Below are 12311 nucleotides of genomic sequence, written 5' to 3'. Positions count from 1 at the left end.
GGAGTTTAATATAGACCCAAAACAAATTCGATATTGGAAGAAGCAGAAGAATGAATTCAATGCGACCAAAAAGAACAGAGCCCGACTAGCAGGTGGAGGTAGGAAAAAGGTTAGCCTGGATATGGAGACCAGCCTGGTCGAATGGATTTTTTCAGTCCGCGATAGGCATTCTAGGGTAACTAGAAAGATGATACAAAATAAAGATTTGGAAATATTTCCCTCCGTGAGGGACAGTGGAGACTGTAGCTTCGTGGCAAGCAGGGGCTGGCTCCAGAGATTTCTGGAGCGCAATGGGTTTTCAGTAAGGAGACGTACAACGGTGTCTCAGAAAGACCCAGACCAGGTGGTTGAAAAGCTGGTTTCCTACATTGACTACGTGGGAAAAGTAATCGCCTCCAAAAATATTATGGAGAGAGACATAATTGCCATGGACGAAACAGCAGTCTGGTTTGATATGCTGTCGTCCACAACGGTGGATAAGCGAGGGGCCAAAAGCGTGGCTTTAAAAACTACAGGGCATGAGAAGAGCCATCTCACAGTGATCCTGGCTGCCAAGGCCGATGGTACCAAACTTAAGCCGTACATCGTTTTCAAAGGGGCTGTGCGTGAAGTGGCTCGAATGCAACAACAGAAAGTAAGCGCTGTGATTGCAACTTCAGCGAATGGCTGGATGAACGACAGCCTGACATCAGACTGGCTACAGTCAGTCGTCGGGAAATTCAGTTTCACCCCACGGCTCCTAGCCTGGGATGCATATCGATGCCACATCAGCGCCGCCACTAAGGCTGAACTCAAATGTGGCTATAATGTCACAACTGCAGTTATCCCTGGCGGCTGCACTAAGTACATCCAAGCCCCAGATGTTATGTGGAACCAACCGTTCAAGCAGAGTCTACACGAGGCGTATGATTTATGGATGGCCGGGGACTCAGATAAAGAATATACTGCTGGAGGTAACATGAGAGCCCCTGCCCGCCACCTGCTCGTGAACTGGGTAGTCGCTGCCTGGGAGAAGCTGGACAAGGACATGATCCGAAAGTCCTTCAAAGTTTGTGGACTGACACTGAAAGATGACGGGAGTGAAGATGATCTCATCCATTGCTTCAAAGCGGGACAGCCATGCGCCGCTGGTAGGGATGCGCTGGCGCAGCTCCGGCAGCGGGGGGAGGAGAACCGCACGCAAGTAGCCCAGGATGAGGAGAACGACGAAGAGGAGCTGCTTAATAATGAACTTGTTGTTCTCGATGATGAGGATGGGGAAGAGGGTGTTGAGGGGGACGCCGAATAGCTTTACAAATGTTGCCTCATTACTGGTGAGCTTTGGATGTAGACCTAAGTATTATGTTTAGATGTAGGCCTATTTTGCAAGGTCCATTTAGTTCGGAGTTTGTTTGCTCCATTTGACCGTAGCTTAATGGCTATATGCCCATTCAGATGTTGCTGATGAATTTGGTAGTTGCGTAATATGATAGACCTAGTCTAAGTCCTGGCCATTTGGTTTAATTTGGGTTGTCTCCTGTTCGTTCTGTGATTGCTGTCCTTTGACAGGACCAGATATTTATTGTTACGTTGACACTGCAAATAAAGCGCTATACGCGATAAACTTTTTTTTTGGCCGAGTGAAATTTTTGACTTGCTTGATTGTAATTGAGAACATTGGAAAATATCTGCAATTAACGATGTATCTTAAGACTGACACTGGTTTATTACTGATTAATTTCTAAATGGTTAGTCTCCAGAAAGTTGATTAGCTATAGGTCTACCGGTTTCATTCTACCGGTAGCCTATCGGTAAATGGTTGCAGGAAGTGCTGAACGCATATGCAATGAATGATATTAGCCTACTGTAATTATGCCCATTATTTTATTTAAATAATACAATTCTATAACAGAAGATACCGGTAAGTAAGAAATAAAGGCCTGCCCCTAATACAAGCCTGCCCCAAATACAGGCCGGTGCGCTGTGCAGCCTATGTAAATAAAAGCCCCGGACACTATTTGAGGATTTACGGTAATAAGTATTAATAAGTATTCACTACTACTAGCGTACAGGTCAAACATTCTTTAGTCTTAATTTGGCATCTGCCGCTAAGCATGCACACGCTTACGAGAGGATAATATAACAACTGGCACTGAAAACATTTCCTTCATAGGGCATTTTAAGTCACTGATATTCTCGGTCACTAACTTCTTAGCAAGCGTGGGCGTGTCCTGTCAAGTGACCATACTTAGCCTACAGTTAGCAGACCCGGCTAGCTTAGTACTGCACGAAGTTCCAAACACAAATAGAGTAGCTAGCTATAGCTTTGTGAGAAATATATTACGGACCATTTGGGCTTATTTGGAAGCTCTTCTTTTCTTCTGGGTGGTGGGTTCAGATGACGCTCACGAGATCACGGTCAGAGAAACGCACAACAGAACGGACAAATTTACGGTATCGCTGAAACGCAGCCATTTCGATGACTGGCTCCTAGCTGTGGCAAGAGCCTACAAGAAGAAAGGAGAGAAATGTATATGTCATTAGTTGTTCCCGGGCTGCACGGCGGTGTCTCGCACTGTCACTGGTTGTGTTCCACACGTGCACTGTCGGCCACAGATGGAGATCTTCAGCTATTGTTATAACACAATTTTAATCCGGTTTTTAATTTAATCTAATTTGGTCAAAGTAATACACGTTTTAACATGTATTTATTACAGTCACATGAATGGTAACGCGAATCACTCCGCCCCTGCTAGTTGGACGAGTCGTTAGACGATGCTTTCTGAACAACTCAAAACAATCAACTATTTGACGCTTGTAAGTCACGTGATTTGGCTTGTTTTGACCAAACCGTCCATAAAAGATCAAATGTTTTACAAATACTTATTCTTATTTATTTCACGAGAAAAATATTAACAAAACTGACTCTTTGAACAAAAAGTTCACATTGTAATTACGTTTTGATTCACTGGCAAAAAGCATCTCCCGGTGTAGAATAATGACATCGTTAAAGAAACCCGGGTTCTCCCGCCGTTAATCGGGTTGATTAAGTTCAAGGTAGTCTTAGCCCTATTGCTTTTATCAGAGCATAAGACGTGTATGGAATAGCGCGTTTGCTCGATAGTTTTTGTCATTTAAAATAGTGTATATGATCAGGTTAACTTGCATACTAGTTTTCTACAAAAAGGGTCTACTTCACATTCGCCGGCTAGACCACGTGACTACGTATTGGCCATTTAATTTAAAACAATGACACCTATTAGTGTCGTTTTTTCGTTCAGCTGTGATTTGTTGTGGTGCAGAGAAAAGGCCAGTGGATAGTTATCTTAATTTGAAAGATAGGTGATGCAGTGTTCTGTTTACCGAATTGAAGCGCACAGGGTAAGTGTTGTTTGTCATGCATCGCTTAGACTGGTGTTACAGTTGGGGCAGGGTCGCGCAAGATGTGTCTTGGTAAGGGGAGTTAGCACTAAGTAGCTTAGCCTCTCTCGTGCCTTGCTAATGACCGTATCCATCATAAAATGTTTCATCCTTTTCCATGAAGGCGCCTTTCTCTGAAAAGGCGCACAATCGTGAATGGGTGCAAGAGAGAAAAGCTCATTGATAAACTAAATGCATTCAAATCCACACATCCAGAGGATTGCTCACATGCAGACTTCAGATAAGTGAGACAACGGTCCAATGATTGACCTCTCATCCTCTCTTTTCTGTTGTCAAGGTGGAAGTAAGCCCCTGACAACATGATTCCTTCAACCCTGCCTGTGGTCCACTGCTGTTGTCACAGGAAGATCTGGTTGCACTCAGCAGCAGGTGGGGGCCACCTCTCCCTCTTTCTCCTCGTTCCAGCCCATCCTCATCTTCAGTTTGCAGAGTATAGACCGTTTCACCATGAATAGATACGCCACGCTCAGGCAGCTTGGGGATGGCACCTACGGCTCGGTCATCCTCGGGCGAAGCCTGGAATCAGGGGAGCTTGTCGCCATAAAGAAGTGAGTAATTAGGAGGGGGTAGGGGTTGTTTATGAAGACATTCCTATACCAGTAACAGTCTATCTTTGATGAGTCAGTATTATCATCCCGTTCTCTGATATGTAAATGAAATGGCTACTTCTCATCTTGAAAAGTTCTAAACCCTGCATTAGGACTATTATGCCAGCACTAGGATTCAACATGAATGGGATTATTATCCTCTAGTGGCCACTCCCTCCTCCACATGTTGCTAAAATGACAGGTTGCCTGGCAGGTGTGTGCGTATTGCAGTACCTCTTTCATGTCTGAGGAGAAGGAGATATCTTGTTGGTTTGCTTATTTTGACTGTATAATTAAAGCTGTCCATCTCAGCTTGTGAAGTGTTAATACCTGTGTCTGCTCATCTCAGAATGAAGAGGAAGTTCTATTCCTGGGATGAGTGTATGAACCTCCGAGAGGTTAAAGTAAGCTTTCCTTCTCCGAACATTCCTTGATGTATAAATAAACAATCCATGCTGGAGAAATCATTTGATTAAACTTTTTTTTTTTGTGTGCCTATTGATCCCTAAAACAACACAATCGATAGAACCATACGATTCTATTAATTGTCTAATGTTTCTTTACTGTCATTTGTTCCCATCAACACCTGTTCAGAATGTACCATAATCTAAATTCCATCAGAACCACAGAACCAGCTGAAAGAATGGAAGGTGACTTGTGTGGCCTTGGATTTAAACTGTCTAGCTCCTCTCCCCTGACCTAGACCCCAACCAAGATATTCCTATAGCTTAAATCCGAAAGGAGCCAAACACCACTATAGTGAGCTAGTCCTCAATGTTTTTTTTAAAGATAGCATGTACCACCGAAGATATTCTATCAAGGCTTTCCCCCTCACTAAAGTATGGCATGGTCTAACCTAAATTATTCCAAATGCATGGGTTAACTGAGTCTCTATCTCCACCAACCCCCTCCACTGTATTCTGTCCTGGTTTTATATTCTGTCCTGGAAAAATAAACATCCACTGCAGCAATGGCTGTACTTGTATGTACTCAGTGTGATCTGTTTTTCACCTAAAAGCGTATAGCTTTTGAATGTAGTTTGGCATGAACAAAATCTAATTTATGTTCTGTTTCACAGAATTAGTCCAAACTGCCATTCCCTTTGCATAGTTTATGTACATTATAAGATAACATGGTGGCTTACTTGGTTTCTTTTTTCTACAGTCTTTGAAGAAACTCAACCATGCTAATGTGGTTAAACTGAAGGAGGTCATACGGGAGAACGACCATTTATACTTTGTGTTTGAGTATATGAAGGAGAACCTGTATCAACTCATGAAAGACAGGTAGACCCACACGTTTAAAAAATTGGTTATAGATTACTATTGTAGTTGAGGATGACTCCAGGTTATGTTACTGTTGCTTTCTTTAGGACTCGACTGTTTCCAGAATCTGCAGTGAGAAATATCATGTTCCAGATACTGCAGGGGCTTGCATTCATCCATAAACATGGTAAGTTTACCCAAACTTGATCCTGAGTCCTGCAAATCCTGACATGTTTTCAGTGGCAACCATTCCTCTTCCAGGATTCTTTCACAGGGATATGAAGCCTGAGAATCTTCTTTGTATGGGCCCAGAGCTGGTGAAGATAGCTGATTTTGGCCTGGCTAGGGAGATCAGATCCCGACCACCATACACAGATTACGTCTCCACTAGATGGTGAGTCAGTGTGTTTTTGTTTGTGTGTTTCAAATCACTGTTGTGTGTCTTCTTCCTCTATGCCAACTTGAAGTGCTTTTGTAGAATGTGTACAGTGGAAAGTAAAAGTTTGGGCACCTCTGGAAAAGGGGGTTACTACCTATCAGTGAAGGCTTTTCTACAACCTCATAACAATCACATAAGTCAGCATCTAAACTTTTGATTCTGAAGTATATAAAATAATGCCATGACAAGCCTGAAGCTTTTTAGAACCACAATAAAATAAAAGTATTTGACAGGTTTTGTCAAAAACTTGTATCTCTACCATGCTCGAACCCTGTTCTGTGTTGCAGGTACAGAGCTCCAGAGGTTCTCCTCAGGTCGACTTCCTACAGCTCGCCCATTGACCAGTGGGCTGTGGGCTGCATCATGGCTGAACTCTACACTCTCAGACCTCTGTTTCCAGGCTCCAGTGAGGTGGACACCATCTTTAAAATCTGCCAAGTTTTGGGAACACCAAAGAAGGCATGTCGATAATTATATATTTTTTTACCAGTGTTAATCTAAGATGTTATGTTAGTTTACGTAGTTGTCTCTACTAATGGCTTATGTTTTTCTGATGTATAACTAAACTAACTTGCAGACATATTTTAACATGGAAACATGTCCTCTAGAATGACTGGCCTGAAGGCTATCAGTTGGCGACAGCCATGAATTTTCGCTGGCCTCAGTGTGTGCCCAGCAACCTAAGGAGTCTTATCCCCAATGCCAGTCCAGAGGCCATCCACATCATGAGAGACTTACTCCAGTGGGACCCCAAGAAGAGGCCTGCCTCTGGACAGGTCGCTAGCTTAAAGCCTTGTTGTATAAGGTTGCAACATAAACTGCGGTATGGAGCAATATACATTAATACTTCTCCCTCTACAGGCCCTCAGGTACTCCTACTTCTATGTGGGCCAGGTTTTGGGCACCCCCCAGCAGATCCTGGAGCAGGGCAGACCACAGCCAGCCACCCTAGCGTCACACCCACCCCCACTTTCACAGCAACCAATGCAACAACAACAGCCACTGCTGCTCAAACCGGTGCCCCCTCCCCAGCCGCCGCTACCAAATCAGCGCTGCTCCCCGTCCAGGCCTCTTCAGCAGATCCAGTCTGCTCCATTTCCATCCCCCTACCTGGCCCCAATGTACCAAAGGCACTTGGATTTGGCGAGAGAGCAGTCCAACCGTACTGTGAAGCAGGAGGAGACAGAGGGAGCTCTACAGGTCCGTCTCCCTTATATTGTTGACAAGAGCATGCAGAGCCAGGTGAGCTTGAAACAAATTAGGTACATTTGAGGGCTTGCCTCCTACAATCAATTCCCCCTGAATTGTGAAATGTTACTTGATTAAGTTTTGCTAACTGGCACAGGAATCTGAGAACGCCAACTTATTGACCTACCAACTGAAGCCCAAGGGCAGCCGACGACGCTGGGGCCATGGCACCGGCCACCGGAAAGGGGATGACTGGGACGACTTTGAGGACACTGAGCTAACATCACTCAGTGTCCTCAGCAAAACCAATTTCTCCACTGAGAAGCGAAGAGAGGACATGTTGAGCAGGTGAGGGGTGTTATTTATTTAGGCCATGTGTCACAGGAAGGGGACGTTGACACGGAAATGAATGAATACAAGTTGTATTCAAAATGGAAAAGTAAGAAATCTAAGAGGGCTAAGATGTATTTTGCTAGCTTTGTCCTGAAGTCTTCTGTCTTATCTTGTCAGATAAAATGACTCAGTTCTATCTTCGATAATCCAGGTATGGAAATGTTTTGGATTTCAGCCATCCTAATGGCAAGGATGACTCACCCTTAAATCTGAATAAGACAATGTCTTATCAGGAGCCTTCAAGAACCGCCTCAGCCAAACAGCATTACTTGAAGCAGTCAAGATATTTACCAGGTACAAAATACAGAAAATGTTCCTGTCTGTACTATATTGTTGTTGGCCTAATATATTTCAGTTCTGTAACTAGATTTTTTACCAGATTATTTTTATGTAACTTTAGTAAATGAACAAAAGCATTTTCTTGTCTTGTATTTTGAAGGGATCAGTACAAAAAAGGCAATACGTTCAAACAAAGACTTCAGTAGTGGAAACCTATGGGGCAGTAGCAGCATGCCAGTTGGAGGAACTCTACCAAACAGAAGTACTCATGGTAATAATTGGTCCTCCAAGTAATCTGCAAACGCAAGATGTCATTAATATTTTTTTCAGCTTGTTCGTTTGGCCAACCAATGTCATCATGACACGCACGCTTTTTATTTAGAGTCTTCGGGTCTGTAATTTACGGAGCCCCAGACATGACTTCCGAAAAAAAAAAAAAAAGAATTAGTGCCCACGACATCCTAATTCGTGCCCACGACATGCTAATTCGTGCCCACAAAATGCTAATTCGTGCTATTTTGGGGAGAACAACGTAGTTTAACTATATTGCGGGCAGTTCTGCTATACCTGTGTGGGGCACATACCCAGAGCAAGCTAAAGGTGCAGTCATGGACAGATGTGTGTCACAGATGATTTAATTGTATTGTATTTTAGGCTGGTGAATGACCGTGGTAAAGTTGGTTTGAAGTTCGATATTCAACAGATATTCGGTATTGTGTTATTTTAACCGGTGTTAGCACCGCTACGACCGGCCGCTTAGCCAATGCTTTTGGCTGCCGAAACAAAGCGTACAGTTAGGTCCATAAATATTTGGACATTGACACATTTTTCATCATTTTGGCTCTGTATACCACCACAATGGATTTGAAATGAAACAATCAAGATGTGCTTTAAGTGCAGACTTTCAGCTTTAATTTCAGGGTATTTACATCCAAATCAGGTTAACGGTGTAGGAATTACAACACATTTGATATGTGCCCCCCCCCTTTTTAAGGGACCAAAAGTAATTGGACAATTGGCTGCTCAGCTGTTCCATGGCCAGGTGTATGTTATTCCCTCATGGGAAATCGTTATTTCATTGACAAGGAGCAGATAAAAGGTCTAGAGTTCATTTCAAGTATGGTATTTGTGTTTGGAATCTGTTGCTGTCAACTCTCAATATGAAGTCCAAAGAGCTGTCACCATCAGTGAAGCAAGCCATCGTTAGGCTGAAAAATCAAAACAAACCTATCAGAGAGATAGCAAAAACATTAGGTGTGGCCAAACACCTAATGTTTGGTACATTCTTAAAAAGAAAGAACGCACTGGTGAGCTCAGCAACACCAAAAGACCCGGAAGACCACGGAAAACAACTGTGGTGGATGACAGAAGAATTCTTTCCCTGGTGAAGAAAAACCCCTTCACAACAGTTGGCCAGATCAAGAACACTCTCCAGGAGGTAGGCGTATCTGTGTCAAAGTCAAAAATTAAGAGAAGACTTCACCAGAGTAAATACAGAGGGTTCACCACAAGATGTAAACCATTGGTGAGTCTCAAAAACAGGAAGACCAGATTAGAGTTTGCCAAAAAACATCTAAAAGACCCTGTACAGTTCTGGAACAACATCCTATGGACAGATGAGACCAAGATCAACTTGTACCAGAATGATGGGAAGAGAAGAGTATGGAGAAGGGAAGGAACTGCTCATGATCCAAAGCATACCACCTCATCAGTGAAGCATGGTGGAGGTAGTGTTATGGCGTGGGCATGTATGGCTGCCAATGGAACTGGTTCCCTTGTATTTATCGATGATGTGACTGCTGACAAAAGCAGTAGGATGAATTCTGAAGTGTTTCTGGCAATATTATCTGCTCAGATTCAGCCAAATGCTTCAGAACTCATAGGACGGCGCTTCACAGTGCAGATGGACAATGACCCGAAGCATACTGCGAAAGCAACCAAAGAGTTTTTTAAGGCAAAGAAGTGGAATGTTCTGCAATGGCCAAGTCAATCACCTGACCTAAATCCAATTGAGCATGCATTTCACTTGCTAAAGACAAAACTGAAGGGAAAATGCCCCAAGAACAAGCAGGAACTGAAGACAGTTGCAGTAGAGGCCTGGCAGAGCATCACCAGGGACGAAACCCAGCGTCTGGTGATGTCTATGGGTTCCAGACTTCAGGCTGTCATTGACTGCAAAGGATTTGCAACCAAGTATTAAAAGTGACAATTAGATTTATGATTATGTTAGTTTGTCCAATTATTTTTGGTCCCTTAAAAAGGGGGGGGCCACATATCAAATGTGTTGTAATTCCTACACCGTTCACCTGATTTGGATGTAAATACCCTGAAATTAAAGCTGAAAGTCTGCACTTAAAGCACATCTTGATTGTTTCATTTCAAATCCATTGTGGTGGTATACAGAGCCAAAATGATGAAAATTGTGTCAATGTTCAAATATTTATGGACCTAACTGTATGTTTAGGGACCATCAACAAATTACACGTTTCAAAAGTCAATAGCTTCTCAACAACATGAACTAGGAGTGTCAAAATAATGTTAAACTGTTGAAGATGTATGGATTCATGCTGCACAGCCTTTATTTTGTTCATTTTCATCTCAAGTTATAAAAAATTAATTCTTAATTCAAAATAAACCTTCAAACTTCAATAGCTTTTTGGTCATGTGACCTATAATCCTCAAATTAATTTCAGAGTGTTCACTGACTATGCATATATAATATATATATATTTGCCGAGGAGCATGCCCCGGACCCCCGAGGGGGTTCGGATCCTTGTCACCTTTTTCATCCCTGATGAGTTTGCACCCCTGCTACTATGCCTGTATCCCTCTATCATAATCCATGTGGAATTGAACTGCGAAAAAGTTGTATTTGTCCAATTAAGTTAATACCGATGACTAAAATGACTAACCGTCATCTTAAGCCCGCCTACATCACAGGCATCACTAGTATGATAAATGTTTGGTGTTATAATTGTTTAATTGTTGTTTAACTGTACTTTTTGGTATTTAATGGAGGTTCAAACACACTACCTAGTGGTAGTGTACCATCCTTCTACAAGAAAGAGGTTGGATCAGCTGGTCAGAGAGTTCAACTGGGACCTGTAGTGGACTCAACAGCATCAAGTGAGGGAACATGGCTATCTGTTATTTAATTATTTGTTTTAACTAGTGGTGGGCATAGATGAATTTTTTAAATCTAGATTAATCTCACTGTAATCTTGGCGTTAATCTAGATTAAAATGGCTCATTTGAATTCCGCCGAAGGCATTCAGAATATGTGTGCTACCCAAATAATGACTGAAAGTAAGTCTTTGAGAACGGGTTTCTCAAGCCAGGTGGCACATTAGACCAGGAGCTCATCTCCTGTTTCCAAAATGCATCACAAACTGCTTGAGAAAGCTGTTCTACTATGATAATTGGTGATGAAAATAAATTATGTTTAATAAGATGTACTTGTGTTTATTAACTGTTTAGAGCTGTGCTGACGGGCTTGCCTCGGTTGCACTCAAACATCGTAGTTTGACGACGACTCTTCCCCTGCGCTACATCAGTGCTTGGCCCGGCATCTTCCGCATTAGCTAAGGGATGCTTTGTGTTTAGGTGGTATTTGAAACTGGAAGAACTCCTACAGTAAACTAATTCCGCATAGCACAAGGTGCAAACAACCTTAGTCTTGTCGAGGTTTCCATTGGGAAGCTTCTTAAAAATACATTTTCCCTGAAGCAAACCAAGCGGCTTCATAGCTGCATCCATGTTAGCACGTCACGTTTGATGTGATAATTTCATACACAAGGCATACACACAGGTTCGAAGACTCGTTCTCGCCCCCTACAGTGCAATTCGGCTAGGTATGCATCCGCGCTAAAATATCAAGGTGAAAGTCATCATAGCTTGTGTAGTATAGACCCAGCTCCCAACCCAACTTTGAGAATAGAGTAACAGCGATATTTTTTTTATCGCCCGATAAGAGTCTCACGTTAACGCAGCGCGTTAAGGCCGATAACGGCCCACCACTAGTTTTAACTGTTTCTTGTTTTCTACCAGGAAGTCTATTGTTAGGGTAGTTAAGAGTTGGCAGCCTGCATCTACTAACTAAGGTGTACAGTGTGCTCATAGTGTCTCCTTGCTTTAACAGATTATGCAACCTGGAGGTCTACCAGAAGTCAGATGAGCTCCTCATCATACACCACTTCACCCACCAAGAGCACCCCTGGCCAGCGACCTCTGCCCCCAATACAGTCTATCCACGGACGCACGGACTGGTCTGCCAAATACGGACACCGCTAGTGATTTCTTTGGGGCACTTGTTTTTATTACAGCTGGGATCAGATGTCTGTGAGCTCCGGATGAGTCTACTACAAATGTCAATATTAAACCATGTATATACATGTTATGCAGCAATAACGTGTGTGTGTGTGTGTGTGTGTGTGTGTGTGTGTGTGTGTGTGTGTGTGTGTGTGTGTGTGTGTGTGTGTGTGTGTGTGTGTGTGTGTGTGTGTGTGTGTGTGTGTGTGTGTGTGTGTGTGTGTGTGTGTGTGTGTGTGTGTGTGTGTGTGTGTGTGTGTGTGTGTGTGTGTGTGTGTGTGTGTGTGTGTGTGTGTGTGTGTGTGTGTGTGTTAACTCATTTTCACCAAGCCAAAAGTTTGATTTATTTTTTCAACTTTTTTGTTTGTATTACTCCTGTGAACAATGTACCCATTGTCTTTCTTCTTTATAGAATATCCCCTCCCTTCAATG

At 42.9% G+C, this 12311-nt stretch overlaps 2 protein-coding genes across 5 annotated transcripts in view; one reads left to right on the top strand and one right to left on the bottom strand.

Annotated features, from left to right (window-relative positions):
• Nucleotides 1-2502, bottom strand: part of fbxo9 (F-box protein 9) — a 35351-nt gene extending 32849 nt beyond the window's left edge. For 2 of the 4 annotated variants that reach the window (XM_062463240.1, XM_062463242.1), the window contains exon 1: nucleotides 2328-2502. In XM_062463240.1, coding sequence (XP_062319224.1) covers nucleotides 2328-2330 — 3 coding nt within the window. In that variant the 5' untranslated portion in view covers nucleotides 2331-2502. The remainder of the gene's footprint in view (nucleotides 1-2327) is intronic. The other 2 variants (XM_062463241.1, XM_062463243.1) reach the window with 1 other exon arrangement.
• A 536-nt stretch (nucleotides 2503-3038) lies between these two features.
• LOC134022058 (serine/threonine-protein kinase ICK-like) lies at nucleotides 3039-12033 on the top strand. Its single transcript, XM_062463244.1, has 14 exons — nucleotides 3039-3360; nucleotides 3698-3968; nucleotides 4357-4411; nucleotides 5172-5293; nucleotides 5380-5459; nucleotides 5534-5666; nucleotides 5999-6170; nucleotides 6320-6487; nucleotides 6573-6953; nucleotides 7057-7247; nucleotides 7444-7586; nucleotides 7732-7842; nucleotides 10590-10697; nucleotides 11710-12033. Exons 2-14 carry the CDS (start codon nucleotides 3868-3870, stop codon nucleotides 11859-11861), a joined length of 1917 nt encoding a protein of 638 aa, XP_062319228.1. The 5' UTR covers nucleotides 3039-3360; nucleotides 3698-3867; the 3' UTR covers nucleotides 11862-12033.
• The last annotated feature ends 278 nt before the right edge of the window (nucleotides 12034-12311 follow it).

Source organism: Osmerus eperlanus, chromosome 6 (assembly GCF_963692335.1).
Source record: "Osmerus eperlanus chromosome 6, fOsmEpe2.1, whole genome shotgun sequence".
Taxonomy (NCBI): Eukaryota; Metazoa; Chordata; class Actinopteri; order Osmeriformes; family Osmeridae; genus Osmerus; species Osmerus eperlanus.
Note: the sequence above shows the minus strand (reverse complement) of the source record. Positions and strands in the feature narration are given on the sequence as shown.

What these genes read in the sequence shown, in the direction of transcription:
- LOC134022058 (XM_062463244.1), top strand. Translation starts at nt 3,868, where the DNA reads ATGAATAGATACGCCACGCTCAGGCAGCTTGGGGATGGCACCTACGGC. An exon ending in ACAAGAGCATGCAGAGCCAG is followed by an intron (nt 6,954 to 7,056) that starts GTGAGCTTGAAA and finishes TAACTGGCACAG; the next exon opens with GAATCTGAGAACGCCAACTT. An exon ending in AGAGAGGACATGTTGAGCAG is followed by an intron (nt 7,248 to 7,443) that starts GTGAGGGGTGTT and finishes TCGATAATCCAG; the next exon opens with GTATGGAAATGTTTTGGATT.